This window comes from Orbicella franksi, chromosome 1, assembly GCF_964199315.1.
Source record: "Orbicella franksi chromosome 1, jaOrbFran1.1, whole genome shotgun sequence".
Classification (NCBI taxonomy): Eukaryota; Metazoa; Cnidaria; class Anthozoa; order Scleractinia; family Merulinidae; genus Orbicella; species Orbicella franksi.
The window spans coordinates 40303616-40321043 of NC_138145.1; the positions used below are offsets into that span (position 1 = coordinate 40303616).

General features: G+C 40.3%; 2 protein-coding genes across 2 annotated transcripts; one reads left to right on the forward strand and one right to left on the reverse strand.

The window, feature by feature from the left end:
• The first annotated feature begins 9322 nt into the window (after positions 1–9322).
• LOC145482109 (uncharacterized) lies at positions 9323–13138 on the forward strand. The gene is made up of 3 exons (XM_081460713.1): positions 9323–11802; positions 12005–12176; positions 12325–13138. Exons 1-3 carry the CDS (start codon positions 11625–11627, stop codon positions 12479–12481), a joined length of 507 nt encoding a protein of 168 aa, XP_081316839.1. The 5' UTR covers positions 9323–11624; the 3' UTR covers positions 12482–13138.
• A 100-nt stretch (positions 13139–13238) lies between these two features.
• Positions 13239–15370, reverse strand: LOC145482048 (P2X purinoceptor 7-like). The gene is made up of 2 exons (XM_081460630.1): positions 14384–15370; positions 13239–14114 (listed from the first exon to the last, which is right to left on the reverse strand). The coding sequence occupies exons 1-2, from the start codon at positions 14575–14577 to the stop codon at positions 13697–13699; spliced, it is 612 nt and encodes a 203-aa protein (XP_081316756.1). The 5' UTR covers positions 14578–15370; the 3' UTR covers positions 13239–13696.
• Between the last annotated feature and the right edge of the window lie 2058 nt (positions 15371–17428).

Here is a 17428-nt window from a genome sequence, read left to right on the forward strand (position 1 = left end):
ATTCACTTAAAAGTACTTCGTGAATATAATTAATTTTCACCATGTGCGAAACCTTCAAATGAACCAAGCTTCTGGTGGTTGAATCGCAGAAGGATGGTCTACAGATTCCTGTAAAAATTTCTTTGGGCAAATGATTGTGAGCGACGCGAGAGCTTTTCGAAGTACGTCAAAAATGCAAATATTTGACCATCCGTCGTCAAATTTCAATTTACGAGTTAGACGTATATTTTAGCATGCGCCACATGACTTGACCTATGTTAAGCTGAAACAGACACAGAGCTGATAATTTCGAAATGTTCTAACCTTATTTGATGTAAAAGGCAGGTCCAAAGCTGATTTGACGTGTTTCTCTCACCATTCGTCGCACAAAAAGCGGAAGTTTGCTTTTGTTTACATAACGTCCGATGTACAAATACGCCAACTGTCAACTTATTTAACGGTCGAATACGATGAATCTGTGACCCTCGTTCGACACATATGATCACCACTGCATCTAAGTCAAAAACGGCTAAGTCATTCGTAGATAGTTGCTTGCTTTGCACTACACCAAAATATTACGTTTGATCATCATGGTTTGATGGCTTGAATCCTTGCTTGCAGCGGTTCCTTGTTCGTCACGCAATTCTGTCATCTCATTTTAGGGAGGGGTGGGACAATTTCTATCCTAATACGTAAGGCTCCGTAAGGCTTGGAATCACTGGGAGCACACAATCGTGTTGAGTAGGAAGAGATTAAGTTAAGAAATGAAAAGAATGAATAATTTACCATTGCCCCTGTTGTTATCTTTTACTCGACCACCGCTACCTACCATGCCCCTGCGTAATACTGTAACGTTAAACTCATACCTAGGTCCTTTCGCGCTATGCGATTATTTTTGGTTTACATGTAATACAGTGAGCTACCTTCGGGGAAATGGGTGGCGACCGCTTAATGGGGCTAGCCGCTTAAATAGAGGTTGGTGTACCTTGGATATTTAATTTTGCACTATCGGGCTATAAATTTCTTGGTGAACATGGAGTCAATTCAATACAATCATGATAGACGTGTGTTTGAATTATCACTCGTCGTGCCCCTTCAATTTCAGACTCTTATCTGCCATCGCCCTTTCCAAAACAAAGTTCTTAAATTTTGGGTGGCCGCTTAATAGTATTAAAGACAATAATGAAACCCTGGTCGGAATGACCAAATGATGGCCGCGGAGGTAACTGGTCAATAGGTGTTTTATTTACAATATTTCACTGACGATCATTTTGGACTGTATTGAAAACAGTCCTCTATTTTCTGTTACATACCAATGCCTCGCCACTAAGCAAACAAAGTACGCCAAATAAAATGGCATGGCCAGGGCTATTTACTCACGTAATTACTAATTAAATTTGGTCTGTTTTTCTCACGAATTAGACACGTTGTGATTTCCTATTTTTATTTCAGCTAGTTCTTGCTTCATTAATCTATAATTTTTTTTATGGCGATTTTCTTAAAATTCTAGTGAGTACAGGTACTAGCTTTATCAGCTGTTGTCTGAAACATCAGAACGTGCAACAAACGTGATTTGGACCGAGGCCACGTACACTATAGAATATGATTATATAAATATACACATATATTATTATATATATGAAAAAACAGATGAACAATGATTAAATTGTTTCACTTATTCTGAGAGTACTCTATACAAAATAGATCAAAACGTGCAGCATATGCCGTGACAGCATTGCGTGACGAACAATAACGGCTGTAAGACTGTGCTGCGCCGACACGCTTATCAGCAATGGTCAGCAATCGATCAAACGCAATATTTTGGCGCAGCGCAAGGCAAGCAACTATCTACAAATGACTCAGCCGTTTTAGACCTAGATGCAGTGATGTTCATATGCGCAGAAAGATGGTCACAGATTCATAGTATTCGACCAATAATAGGTCGACAGTAGGCGATGTACATTGGACGTTAACCTTGTGTAAACAAAAGCAAACATCTGCTTTACGTGCGACGAATGGTGAGAGATCGACTAGAAACACGTCAAATCGGCTTTGGACCTGCCTTTTACATCAAATAAGGTTAGAACATTTCGAAATTATCAGCTCTGTGTCTATTTCAGCTTAACATAGGTCAAGTCATGTGGCGCATGCTAAAATATACGTCTAACTCGTAAATTGAAATTTGACGACGGATGGTCAAATATTTGCATTTTTGACGTACTTTGAAAAGCTCTCGCGTCGCTCACAATCATTTGCCCAAGAAATTTTTACAGGAATCTGTAGATAATCCTTCTGCGATTCAACCACCAGAAGCTTGGTTCATTTGAAGGTTTCGCACATGGTGAAAATTAATTATATTCACGAAGTACTTTTAAGTGAATGAAATACATGTCTTCGAAATTTAATTATTGTGCACCCAAAAAGACAACGTAGCGTTCCCTAAAATCAACCCAGTACACATTTAAACATTGCACAAAAATATTTGAGTGTTTTAAAGACGGAAGAATGATGCGGTTTTGCATGCAAGGCTCTCAAACTTGTTTAATAAAATGGTGCGTCAAATGACGATTTTAACGGAATGTGGTAATTTGCATATTTCTTTGAAATAAAAGGATATTTTGCCAAAAGAACTATCCAGTAGTTTTTGTCATGCCCTAGCCTATCTACCATAAAAATATGAGCGAAATCGAATTTTCGACCCTTGCCGAGTTATTTTTCATTTTTATGGACAGGGACTCTTAAGACCAACGGTGGGCGATTTTTCTAACCTTTTTATGGCCTGACGTTAAATTAATACCCTGGTTCAGACCTGCCGTAGTTCTCTAGTTCAGAATGATGTTAAAGTTATTGTGAATGGCTTTAATTGCTGGTCTTATCGATAATGATGAAAAAAGTAGCTTCTTCTAAAAAACATACCTAATTCAAGACTAGAGTGCAAAAACCATACCCAGTTTGAGACCAAAATGGCCAAAATCGATGCTCTACTTCTGACTAAAATGTCTTTAAAAAAGCATGTCCCTGTTGTGTCTGACGCTGGATATACCTATATAGCAGATATAAGGGAGCAACCCCCCTCCCCTAGGGCAGAGTCAAAGTGAAGTATCACAAGTAAAAATATTTCGAAGCGCGTTGACTGTAATAACTGATACAGGTATAGACAACTTAAATTAATTAGGCCTTTCTCTTTTACAATAGGTTCAGTACCAAACCTCACCTGGACGAAAAACACATTAGCACATATCCCCCTTACCCCAGGACTTTCATGCACAAGATATCAAAACCCCAGCCTTTCTCAGACTTTGAATGAATGTCTTTGCGGAAACAAAACACTATTTCTTCCTGAGAAATAGCTTCTTGTTGTTGTTTAGAGTTCAATTTGGCAGTCAGAGGTTTTGTTTTGAAGTCGCATTACTTGAGCAAGGACGAGACAAGAAACTTAACCACATATGGAGCCTGGTTTCCTATCTAAATTAAATTGAGACCAGACTGATGGGAATGAGTGCTCTAACCATACATACAAGATGCTCACCAAGTTTAGGGAAGTAATTTAGGGAAGTAAAGGGTAATTAGATTGTAACACTACACCCATTCCAAAAGGGACAAAGAAGAAACATTACTATTGTTAAAGTAAATAGATACCCCAACAAACGCAAACCAACAATAAAAACCAAATCAAGGCCAATATCAAAATTTAAACATCATCAGTAGCAAACGCAGCAACAAAAACTACTTAGCTTTCTCTGATGTACTCATGAATCTATTTTAAAGTGTCCAAGCAGATTGAATGAGATCAGTAAAAGAGCTATACTCTGAACATAGCCGCATTTAAAGGTTAATTGGTCCAATATATGTCAAATTATATGTCTGATGTGTGACCTATTCCAGTTTTGCCCTATTCTGCTCAAATGATGGTGTTCTCTGTTTTCTTCGATCATCAAATTTGCAAAATTTTCCAGGGTTCTTTCCTTCCGTTGAAAAATTAAAGCGACTGTTAACAGTTTGTGAGATAAATTTAGCTAATTATGAATAACTAACACTGATTTGCACTCACTACTTTTACTGAGTCGCCAGAATGAAAACAAAAACCGTCGATAACGGGAGATTTACCTGTCATAATAATAAACAGAGAAAAGTAAAGCAGATTGATTTTTCTACCAACGGTTCTTGCAGTCAATCAATTATGTGACTTTATCATTCGCGTGACTTCTAGATTACGCTCAAAAACTGAAAAACAAACAAAACAAAAACAAAACAAAAAACTGTTATGCGATATTTATTGATGCAAATTCCTTCCAGTGTAAATTATAGGTATTATACATCGCTTACATATACATCTTATATGTGGATGACACGGTATCAGTCACCAACAGCTTACAGTTTATAGCCTTACCGTGTTCAGTCTCTCGATCCTAGGACGAAATTGAATCAAAAGTGATAGAATCTGAAAAACAAAAGCAAGTGCAAATTAGAATTGAAAAAGTTTCAAATGTTGTGCGAAACAATCGAATTAAATCACTTCTTGTAAAGTATGTAACAGCTTTTGCTATCTCCGTTTTATTGTTAAATACTGACAGTGCAGTCCAATGCCTTTCAAAGGATATTGCGTTGTTGACCATAGTTAATAGATTGGAATGATTATGAAGCCCGACAAAGTTCTTCGCCGTATGTTTTTGTCCTCATTTTGGCCTTAACCATGCATAAAACACTTACTTACTTACTTAATCGTCTTCGTTCCTAAGTGGAACATAGGTCCTCAACTAGCGCGCGCCACCTAACCCTATTTTGTGCAGTGCCTTTTGCCTCATTCCACGTAACATGCTTCGCCGCCAACTCTGCCATTCTCGTGCGCCTCCAGCTGTTTTGGGGTCTCCCTCTCTTTCGCTTCCCCTGTGGGTTCCACTCTAGTGCCCTCTTGACTACGTGTCCATCTGGTTTCCTCAGTGTGTGGCCGATCCAGCCCCAAGCTCTCTGTCTTATCTCTTCCTCTATCGGTCGTTGCCCTGTTTGACTCCAAAGGTCCTTGTTGCTGATTTTTCTAGGCCACCAAATCCGCAAGATGTTCCTCAGTCTCTTATTGATAAACACTTGCAACTTCTGCTCCAATCCCTTGGTCAGCCTCCAAGCTTCAGAACCATACAAGAGCACCGCCTTCACATTTGTCCCAAAGACTCTCAGCTTGGTCTTGGTTGTTAGTGCCGTGGATCGCCATATTGGTCTCAGCATCGCAAATGCCTGTCTTGCCTTTCCAATTCGTGCCTGAATGTCCTCGTCAGTGCCTCCCTTCTTGCTTACAATGCTCCCAAGGTATGTGAACTCATCCACTTCCTCAACCCGCTTCCCAGCTACCGACACAACATCACCACGTTTGGTACCAATACGCATCAGCTTTGTCTTGGTGGCATTGATCTTCAGGCCTACCTTCGCACTTTGTACCTCCAAGGCTCGTGTCTTATCCCTCATATCCTGTATTCTGTGCGACAGTAGGGCCAGATCATCGGCAAAGTCAAGATCTTCTAATGATGTCGTAAAGGTCCACTGAATACCTCTTTTCCTGTCAAAGGCTGTCCTCGTCACCCAATCCAGGGCGACCAGAAACAGCAAGGGAGATAGCAGGCAGCCTTGTCTTACCCCGGTCCTCATATCCAATGGTTGAGTCTTCTGTCCATTGTGTACCACCTGTGCGGAGAAACCCTCATAGAGAACTCTGATGATGGTGACTATCTTGTCAGGCAACCCGTAGTGCCGCAACAACCTCCACAAAACATCTCTACTGATACTATCGAAGGCCTTCTCAAAATCGATAAAGTTGATGTACAAGGAGGACTGCCACTCGATACTCTGTTCTATAATAATCCGCAGTGTTACTATTTGATCCGTGCAGCTTCGACCTGCTCGAAAGCCCGCCTGTTCCTCTCTCAGCTTTTCGTCCAACGCAATCTTGATGCGCTCCAGGATCACTCTGCAAAACACCTTACTTGCCATGTTCAGCAACATAATGCCACGCCAGTTTTTACAGTAGCTCAAATCACCTTTCTTGGGCAGCTTGATTAGCAGACCTTTTCTCCACTCCTCTGGTATCTTCTCCTCATTCCATATCCTGTTGCAGAGGCCCAGGAGAACCTCCTCTGATGTGTCCCCTCCCGCCTTAATTGCCTCTGGTGGAATATTGTCACATCCTGCAGCCTTCCCGTTTTTTAACTTCTTTATAGCATTCTTGATTTCAATACGTGTAACGTGACCTGTCCTGATGTTAAGCTCGTCATTTGGCTCCACCTCTGGCGGGTTGATCGGCTCCTCATGGTTAAGCACTGTTTGAAAGTGCTCCCTCCACCGGTGCATCTCCTCCTCTGCGGTCCTGAGCAACACGCCTGCCTCATTTCTCACTGGCTTACAAGTATTCTGGATCCTCCCACTTAGCTTTCTAGTGATCTCGTACAAAGTCCTTGCATCACCTCTCTTTCCAGCCTCCTCAGCTCTCTCAGCTTCTGCTTCCACATACGCCCTCTTGTCTCTCCTACACCTCCTCTTCACCTCCCTATTTAACTCTTGATATCTTTTACTTGCCTCTCTCTTCTGGTTTCTTGTTCTGGCCATGTTTATGGTGTTTTTTGCCACCTTTCGCTGCTCGATTAACTCCCAAGTCTCCTTGCTGATCCACTCCTTCCTGTTTGCCTTTGCCCTACCCAGCACCTGCTCGCAGGTCTCCACATAACCTTGTTCAATCTGCCTCCATTCATCATCCACTGACAGTTCCTCCTCCTCCATCAACTGCTGCAGACCCTCAAATCTGTTATGCAGTGCTAGCTTGAATGCGTTCCTAACCTCCAGATCTTTCAGCTTGCTGACCTCAAAACGCACTCGGCCACTATCCCCCTTTCTCACTTTGGCAATCCTTAGCCTGACTTTTGCCATCAATAGGTGGTGGTCTGACCCAACGTCTGCTCCACGCATCGCGCGAACGTCCTGCAGTGAGCTCCTCCATCTCTTGCTAAATGCCAGGTGGTCGATCTGATTCACAATACCACCATCAGGAGACCTCCATGTCCGTAATTATTTCTGTTTCATAGACTATGTAACTCAACTGAACGGGTTCGGTTATGTGACTTATGCATAGTGTATGATGGTAAAACGAAAGAATAGTTAGAGTCGTGGACCTTCCAACATAAATCTTGACATCTTTGTTTGATCTTTTAAAGCTTGTCGGGCTTCAAAATTATCCCTCCACTAGCCATGCGCTAAATGAATACAATTTACATTCCTCGCCTTCCTATCATAGAAACTGACTGACTTTTCTGAAGAGAAATAGGACAAGTAAAGAAGCATGGCTTTTGCAATAGATCTGTCGCAATTTTTCACATTTATTATTTGTGAGTGATCATTTCATAATATACTTTGCAGGATTTCACTGATTTCCTTCTGTCGCCTTCTCATGGCAATAATATCAGTTCACAGAACCAAAAACTTTCCCATTCTTACAGGAAACGATTGAGTTTGCGATCAATCCTCGCTTTTTAATTGTCTGAATGTCGTGACTATCATAATCGGGGTATGAATACATATTATTCTAACTGGTCAAGATAGGAACCAGACGATGCAAAGTTAGCAAGAGCTCATAGGTGTACGAGCTGGGGTGGGGGAGGGGGGGGGGGGGGAACGAGGGGGCTGCAGCCAGCTACGGAAAGTTACGTAATTTTTCGGGAAAAACGGTCATGATTCGGGCAACGACACTTAGAGAAAACATTACAAAGTAATGCTGTTGATGTGATTTCCAAAACTCGCAAAAAAACTTTCTACTTTTTATGAAGCTCTGTGTGATTACATGTATATGCTCGACCGGGTGTCTGTAGGCCGTTGAGTGGTTTCTTCAGTGGGTTGGCAACCTGGAGGGAGAGGTGAACACGTCAGATTTGGCTGACCCTATGATCATGGCCATGATGAGGTCGCGGCGAAAGAAGCGGGCAAATGCACAAAATTTTCGAAAATGGCGGCGTCACCTGTAGTTGATGCAACTTTTTGAGGCGGATTTCTCCTATCATTCCAGCTTCAAATGGTGTTGTATTTGGGTCTCAAGGAGTAATTATCATTTTTCTTTCTTGAGAGGTAAGTAGATTTTAATTATAACTGAAAAATCTTGCATAAAATGTATTTAAAGTGTTACAGTCATCGCTCTCCGATGGAAATATGTGGGGCAAAATTTTGACTATTCGCCCTGTAAAATTGCCTTTTTTTACGTGATCGATAACTTAAAGAAACGTGTAACGTGGTCACAGAAGAGCTTATATGTGTAGGAAAACATTGTAATTGAAGATGATTTTGAAGAATCGATAGTAAAAATGATCAGTCCACTTGAGTATGAAATATCTGCGTTCTCGTGCTCGGCACATATTCTGCAACAGGCCTAGCAAACAGAAATATCCACAATGAGGGAAATGAGAACTTTCACAAACAAGAACTTAGGTTTAATTATTTAAATAAGACTTAAAGCCTGCCTACTGCATAACGGTGGTTAAAATGCAGACAAAGGATAAAATAAATATGCAGACTGCAGACTTTTTAAGAAATATCCCATTTCCTTTTATAGAGAGCTAAGTGCTTCGGTTAGCCTGAAATATACAGCTCGTATTAGCCGATGTAAGGTTAGCTCATTCTCTCTATGACTGAAAATTGGAATATGACATTCTTAAAAAGTCCGCAGTCTAGTCTTGTTAGACTTTTCTTTAAACATTTTGACATACAAGGCCCTCTCTCTTCTTACATAGGCCTCTTTCATGCTGCTTAAACCGTAGGCTGGTAGTTTGGAGTATATTCAACTTCCCATGGGGAGCTTCTGTGGAGGAGAGAGTATAAGGCCCCATTTATATGGTCTTAAAGGGATACTCTACACTTCAGAACAACATTTAAAAAAAAGATAGCTTATAACCCAAATAAGAAGTATTGAACAGCTATAAGTGGTCAATCTTCGTATTTTTTGTGTAAATGGGGAACGTTCTTGACTTGCGGTTCGAGCTTTGGATCACAGGTCAAAAACCGGAAGTGACGTAGAAAGGAGAACTCGCAAAACCTCTTCGATAATATGTACACTGGGGAAGATCGGCTGTGCTAAGAAAAAGCTTGTCGTGTCGCGTGTTGTGCGAAAACATTGTCCAGGCCTTACGCTTAAAATACCATAGAAAACCTTGTTTCTCTCTTTGAATAATTTTAGCGTAAGATTCTTCTCGTAAATGACTAGTTCAACATCATTACAGCCATTTGTAAGTAGGCGCGACTATCTCTAAAATTGCACTATGTCATTATCGACTGAGGACACGTCAAAGATTCTTTGTACCCAAAATCACGTGTATAAGTTCGCTTTCGCATATCAAGAAGTCAATTCAAGCAATAAAGTGTAATAGAGTTTATTATACAGCAGTTGAGTTGTGTGCCCATTCTGTGCGAATTTAATACCAGCCCAAACAGTGCGACGCGACCACAGCCCCGTGCGTGACACTCCTTCGGCTTAAGCGCAACATATTATGCCACATCGCTGTATAGCTGGTGGATGTTCTAACACTCGCAAAGATGGAGTAAGCCTTCACAAATGGCCTGAAGATGCCCACTACGCTAAGCTATGGACGAATGCCGTGAAGAACACCCGTTCTGATGTTTTCAACCCGATGACTAGCCGACTTTGTAGCGCTCACTTCACTGAGGAATCCTTTGAAGAACAGACGGTGATAGCGAAATCTCTGGGCTTAAAGATGAAAAATATTTTGAAACCCAATGCTGTTCCTACGATTTTTAAAAATGGTCCTCCGCAGACGAAGAAACTAAAACGACATGACAAAAACATCTCTCAAGACGCTCTCACCGGACCATCAAAACACGCGCAGAAGCCGCCACGAGGAGCTTATAGGAAACGAGAGGCTGCTAGGGTATGTTTAGGACGAAATTATAACTTGCCTTAATAGTTTAGCTTAAATTGAAAGCGAGGGAAACTCGTTCAGAAAATTAGAATAATACTTACTTGTGTTCTGCTATTTTAAGATCCTCGTGGAACACGAGAGGGAGGAATTGCAGTCAACTTCCGGTGAAAATAATGAGGAGTTAACAATAAATGCAGAGGAAACATTGCCTGCAGTTGTAGAGGTTGCTACCCAAACCCGGAATACAGGGAAAAACGTTTCTGTACAATTTCGAAGCAGCCGCACCGCTAAAGGCAAGTTTGGTTTCTCGACTGATGCGTGACAGAAATACGAAACTACCACGATAATTTTCCTTGTATATCATAAACACGGGTCATCCACTCAGGCGAAAAACAATTCTGTGCCGAAATATCTTTGCAGGTTGTCAAACGTCCATTGCCCAAAAAAGTCAAGAAACTCAATGCACCCTTCTCAAAGAATTTTTCACGACTTCGACCCCAGTCCAGAGTGACGAGGAGTTGTCAGACAATGAAGAAGAAATGGAGCAAGATGATGACCCTTCATACGTCCCTGACCCCAAAGACATTGATGCAGATGATGATACTGGTTTTGACGATTTGGATGATTGTTTATACGAGTAAGCGAACTATCTATCACAACCCCTATACATTATGCAGTCATTGTACTGTGATCTACTGTAGCAACAAACTATGAATATTTCAAGAGAACAAGCCCACTAATAATTCACTCTATTAATTTACAGGGAGTCTCCCCAAAATGCACCTCCTCACCAACAAAACCTGTTCCTAGTGGCAGAGTCTTCACTTCTTAACCTCTTTCGGTTCTGCCCAGTTTGCCGGTCGGAATGTGAACGGATGGTCGAATCAAGAATTGGTACGAAAATAACAGTGTCGCAGAAATGTTATTCCTGCACGTTCACTACAAGCTGGGATTCGCAGCCCTCAGTTGGAGACATTCCTGTTGGGAACATCATGCTGTCCTCTTCTATCCTCTTTGGTGGTGGAAGCCCAGCAAAGGTGCTGAAGATATTGAAACATATGAATGTGCCAACGATATGTTAGTCAACGTTTATGAATCACCAAAAGAAGTATCTACATACTGCTGTGCAGAGGACATACCAACAGCAACAGTCCAGTCTGCTGGACAACATCAAAGCTGAAGGGAGGGAATTAATAGTGGGAGGTGATGGCCGCTGTGACAGCCCTGGTCATTCAGCCAAGTATGGAACCTACTCCCTTATGGATGCTGAGCAAAATAAAATCCTAGATTCTCAATTGATACAGGTTTGTACTGGATTAAATTTAAAATGGGCTCATAGAAGTATTTTTGTGCTTTAAGTAATACTGCATTTTAATTAATACTTATCTTTAGAGCAACGAAGTGAAAAACTCAGGTGCTATGGAAAAAGAGGGGCTTGCAAGATCACTCACATTCTTAACTGGTGAAGGATTGTCCATTAACACCTTAATAACTGACAGGCATGTGCAAATAAGAAAATATATGAGGGAGAGATGGCCTGGAGTTAAGCACAGGTTGGATGGTTGGCATGTTGGAAAAGGTGAATATTTGAAAGAAATATAATTTGGATTAAAATCAACTGATACAATTTTTAGCCACTAGTAACTGTAATTTTATTTAGGAACTGGAAAGAAGATTGATGCCCTTGCTAAAAAAAAGGATTGTGCTGTGGTTCAAAAATGGAAGAAGAGCATTGTCAACCACATGTTCTGGTGTGCCTCGTCAACAGATGATGATGACCCTGACCTCAAGGAGGCAAAATGGCTGTCCATAACAAATCACCTCATGAACAGGCATTCTGGACATGAACATCCATTGTTTCTTAAGTGTGCTCATGGAAGGTTACATGGGAGAGAAAGAAAGAAAAAATGGCTCAAGCCAGGTACGTAGTTAAAAAAAACCTTAAAATTCTTCAAGTCTCAATATCAACAAGCCTGTCTCATTAATAGCCCCCATATATACATGCATATTCAGGAGTATGCTTTTACATGAACACAGTTATTTGGTATGTATCATGATCTTTGATAGTTGTAACGAGGGATTAGATGCTTATCATTATAGGTGAAACCATTTATTTTTTGCAGGTACACCACCCTATGAAAATCTCACAGAGCTGCTGACAAAGGGGTCCCTCTTGAAAGATATAAAGCAAATTTCAGGGCAATATGCTACATCTTCTCTAGAGGCCTTCCATTCTGTCTACAACCACTTTGCTGCAAAAATGGTGGCCTTTTCATACCATGGAATGACAAGCAGGTATGAAGACTTGAACATATCATAACATCATAATGCACACTAACCTTGGTTACAAATGTGACATTTTTCAGGTTGCCAAAAAACCTCTCTGAATTTATGTCCTATTGAATGGAAGGTAAAACAAAAGCAAAAATACCTATCTTTTTAGGTTGCAGATTGCAATCCTGCATTTCAACGAAAACAGTGACAGGGAGCAGGCAACACTGCAAGATGGCAGAGAACGATTCAACATTGCTTTCCCAAAGTACAAGAAAGGAGAGCATACAGTAAAGAAGATTTCAGTGAAATGTACATATGGTGAGTAAAGAATGAAAGAATTTAGCAAACTGGAATTTACAATTTTTTCATTTACATATTTACATTACATGTGCATGGTTAGACCCCACTTACTTTCATTTTTCACGTAGGGTATGTTGCCAACCTGAAAGAGAGTGTTGTACGAATTCTCCAAGGCACTGAAAGTTCTGTTTTAGAGAGAGCTGATGCTCCCCGATCACTATCATCGGATTATGGCCGCCCTGACAAACAGGCCGCAGTCGATGCATTAAAATCAAGATTCAGGAAGTGACTTTCTTCACCAGGATCGTCCTCATCCTTAAAAGCTATATTGCAATATATTGATAAGTGAATAAAGATGGTGCATCTTAAGCTCAGGTTTTGAAATGTGAAAGGTGAATTGATCAACAACACACGAGCATGGGACAAAGAAAAATTCTGAGTCCCCGCCAGGAATCAAGCCCATGACCTCCCGAAGACTGTGTGGACGCTCTATCCACTGAGCTATGAGAACTCATGGACAGCAAGGTCATTAAAGTGAGTTCATATTTGACAGGTGTCCTGCATACTGCTAGGATCAGCACTGCCAAAGTATCAGGAATAGTGATAAGTGAATAAAGATGGTAAATGATGATGACTTTGATCAATGCACTGTTCACATTGCAATAAATTGTTAAACAAACAGCCATGCAATTAGTGACATCTAGCCATAGTCAGACTAAAGTCAAAATTAATTTCATTAGAATTATATACTAAAATGAAAGAAAATAAAGAGTATTGCTGTTGTTGTTGTTCACGAACAGCAGAGACCATTTTTAAGTGGTAGGGCTAAAATATCTGGCCAATATTACTTTCAAGTAGTAAAATGCAAATTTTATCCACATCATCTGAAGCCGTAGAAAATAAATCCCAGCAATAAAAGTGGTAGGGCTATAGCCCTGCCAGCCCCTCCCCCTCCGCAGTCCCTGTTGTTGTTAGTAATACTCCACTGATCTTATAAATGCAAGGATCTTCGATCAGTCTCAGAAGACTGACTCAGTGACACAAAGTGAAATGGAAAATAAAACATTAAATGAGGATCTTAGAATGTTAACCACCTTCACAATGTAAATATGTTCTTCAAAGTATCTTACCAAATCACCCTAGATGCGATTATTTCGTCAGTTATAATCTCAAGGAAAACCCCAACAGACTAGTAGGGTCAACTAGAAGCTCAATTGAAATACTACACAGTATTAAAACAATTACTCGTCCGGAAAGTGAAATCCTTCAAATACGAAGTCTTCTTCGAGCCCTGGAGGCGGGAAGTGTGCTCGTATGCAACACACAGCACATGATGGCAGAACCACTCGCACTTCCTTTCCCAAAAGACCCCAGCACCACCTCGCCAACTGCCTGTAGGCTATGTGTCTATTTTGTTTGTGAGATGGCCCTTCGTAAGAATCTTGATATTGTTGCTTGTACTGGTACCATGCCGTCTGTAGAACCCAGCGATTCAAACAAACGGCGTGGAACCCTGGATGCTGTGTGATACAAATGGGAGGTTCGGCCAGTCCTTCTGCCTCAACAGCTTCATTGTTTTTGGCTGCGACGCAGTCAATTTCGGCACAACAAATGCACTCTACAACTCGATTTAGTCTCTGGCAACTTCCACACTTACACCTACAATTTCCAATCGAGATTTTACCTTATGACTCAGAGCTTATGACCTATGCATATGAACGCAAAAACACATTCAAGCCGAAAATTATTTCACACATCGATATTGTGGATATCTGCGCACGAAAATACACGTAAACCAATTCCATCACAAAGACCACGACAAGATAACCTTGTTGTCATCTTGAACTCATTTATTCGCTTAAAAAATCAAGTTACAAAATTACGGGTTGTAAAGAGAACTCGCCACAAGAAGTAGATTGATCTCTTACCAGTCTGTGTTTTGCAGTCGTTCGAATTCTTCTTCATCGGACTCATTTGGGGAGTCCGTGTCTGAGCTAGCCTCGCTGTCGTAAGGCTCAAAGAGATACGGCTGCGTTCCTTGACAGTCTTCCCAGGTTGTGTCTTCTGTAGACTGTTCTTGAGAAGAAACAGAAGAAGAACTACACGAATCCCCCGATTCCATGCTAACTATAACCTTTGTGAAACAAGCAATGGCGCTGATCGAGTTCTCCTTTCTACGTCATTGATCACGTGCCTGAAAAGTCGTCCGTTTCACTTCCGGTCCTCGAATTGAGTGAAATTTCGCTTTTCTAGCGCAGTTTTCAGTAGTTAGAATTTATTTCTCCCGCTTTTTCTGTCTCTCATAAGTTTTTATAGTGCATATGCTACATTTTGAGCAAAAGTCGAAATATAGTGTAGAGTATCCCTTTAAGTACTGGAGACATCCCTATCAGACCCTTCTGAGGCAACTTTATCAAGTTTTTATGTGAAATGAAGTTGTCCCTCCAGGATTACTTAAGCCCTTTTTCATATTCCAGTACTCAGCGATCATTCTTTGTTTGGCTTCCTTTCAGTCATTTGATCACTGCGAGGTTTTGTGAGTTAATTTTGATTTCTTCATACGATGAGTTGTCCCAGGTAGGACAGTCATAGTATTTTGATGAAAAAAGGTTACCAGGCCTACCAGGGTTACCCTGGTTATGTTGCCAAGGGTAACTTGTGTTTCACTTTCTCAACAAAATGGTGAAAGATGGCTCGTTCAGGGTCACTGGGGCAAGGGCTTTCTTGGTTACCTAAGGCCAAATAAGGGGCCTCACGGTCGGCTGGAATCATGTATGCTTATATAACAAAATTTGAGTTCCAAACTCTGGTCAACTTGAGTTCCTATTGCTGGATCTTATTATGTTTACAAAACTGGCACAGTTGATCAGCAAAATTTGAAGTTTGATTTATTTCAATTCCTAAACAATATTGTAACTTTTCTCTATGTAAGGATCCAAAAATGCTTCATGCAGAGTGTTTGTTGTAGTTTGTTTGATACGCTTCAGAAATTTTATTTTTCCTTTGTGCAGGTGAGGGTGCTGAAAAAATTTCTTTATGTGAATCTGAAGACCTCAATTCAATGCATTGATACTGGAAATGAGCTATTCGATGTTTTATAAATTATGATATTAGCACCATGTATCTGCTTGGACGGGACTTAGAAGGTGGATGGGGTTGGATTAATTAATTATGAGAATTACTTTTTCAATCATAAATACATATTGAGTTCCTGGTGCTAGATCTCATTAGGAAATTTATCTTTTAGTTTACATTTTCTGTTGAAAAGAGTTAGGGGCGATGTAAAGACCAAAGAGGGAAGGGAGGTGATATAAACATTTACTCCAATTTTCAACTGGTGATTATTAAGAGGAGTCTTATTTAATCTTTTAAACCTTAGGTTACCATCCTCCACCACCTTTGCAAGACCATTCAAGCAGGCCCCATCTCTGGCAATACACGCAATCACCATGGAAAGCTATCCATTTATTGTCATCGTACTGTCAATTAAACATTTAAAACCCAATCTTGTGGGTTTTTTTGGTTTTTTTTTTTTGTTATTTGCTGAAAATGTACGCTTATCATTCTCTTGAAGCCAATAATAAACTCATCAATACAAAAAGCAACAGGGAACCTGGGATGGATGGCGCTGGGGAGAAATCAGGCTTTGGGTTCATGGTTACAAGTACAACCTCTGTGACACTTTTCTCTAGAATATTTCTTTGTAGGTCAGTTTAAACTTAATGTAAAATAATTGTTAAAGCTATCTTTATTTACATAAGATTTATGATGAAAATTAAAAGCATAAAGTATAAAGAAAATAACTGATTATCATTTCAAAGAGAGGCAATAAAGCTATTACAGTTTCTCAAGACAGATACTATTAGAAAACAAGGGGTTTGGTTATAATAAGAGATCACCTGATATTGATCTTTCCAGCTTTGTCTTAACCTTCCTTACCGGACTCTTTGTTTTGGCAACAAGTCATTGTCGCTTAACAAGTTTCTCCTGGATAAGGTAACTGTTATTGCCAATGGCTTAGCATAGGAAATGTCCCTGTTTGTATTTTCTTTCCTCTTTAATTCACTTGCTGCTTGGAACCAGATTCTGTATTTTTTAGTTCTTTCCATATAACATCCTACGCAGTTTTCTTTTACAGCCTATACAAGTTTAATTGAACTCACTGTGATATTAAAAAAAAAATTAGAACCCAAAGCACCAGTTTAGGATACCTTTCTTGTCAGAGGTGTGAGACGAGAAATAGCTTTGCACTGCATGCGGACACCCGAAGAAACAGATCCGCTCCGATCTCATATTTGACGAACATTTTGACATGAAATAACGCACCTTTCTGCCAAGAGGTCTCATCCATGTTATTCTGAATATCATCCGTTTCATCTAGGTCTCCCGTACAGTGATTTTATATCATTTTACCACTTAAAATATCCACACGTCTGCTCGGCTTGCGTCAGTTGGTTGGCCTCGCTGAAGAAAATGTTATCGTTGACAGTTTTGCGGATAATTTAGCGCAGAAAAATAATTCCTTGGTACATTATTTACTTTAATTTCTAACCCAGCATATGACTTGATAGTTCAATTGTCTTTGTAAGGGAGCATTTTCCATCAAATACTTTCTCATATTTCGAGGGATTCGAGTATTGATAAGCGTTACGTTATCGTCTACAAAATGAAGGGTTTAAACCCACTGATCATTTTTATGCATATGTTAAATGATTCGTTTTCATCACCATTCAAACGTTTTAAACCATATCAAGATCATATTTTTGCGTTCGTGTTGTTCATTGTTAGGTTTTCCAGATATCGCCCATGAAACGAGCACAAAGTTTCACATTTAAATCACGTTTTCAATACACCGATTCCAGAAAAAACCGGAAGTTGCACGCAAGCGAGGCTTAATAGCCCTCGAGCTTTCAAAATGGCGGGCGAAATGCTGGGGAAGAACGAAAAAATTCGAATGTATGTAGGTTAGAGCT

What these genes read in the sequence shown, in the direction of transcription:
- LOC145482109 (XM_081460713.1), top strand. Translation starts at nt 11,625, where the DNA reads ATGTTCTGGTGTGCCTCGTCAACAGATGATGATGACCCTGACCTCAAG. An exon ending in GAAAAAATGGCTCAAGCCAG is followed by an intron (nt 11,803 to 12,004) that starts GTACGTAGTTAA and finishes TATTTTTTGCAG; the next exon opens with GTACACCACCCTATGAAAAT. An exon ending in TACCATGGAATGACAAGCAG is followed by an intron (nt 12,177 to 12,324) that starts GTATGAAGACTT and finishes CTATCTTTTTAG; the next exon opens with GTTGCAGATTGCAATCCTGC.
- LOC145482048 (XM_081460630.1), bottom strand. Translation starts at nt 14,577, where the DNA reads ATGGAATCGGGGGATTCGTGTAGTTCTTCTTCTGTTTCTTCTCAAGAA. An exon ending in CGACTGCAAAACACAGACTG is followed by an intron (nt 14,115 to 14,383) that starts GTAAGAGATCAA and finishes TGGAAATTGTAG; the next exon opens with GTGTAAGTGTGGAAGTTGCC.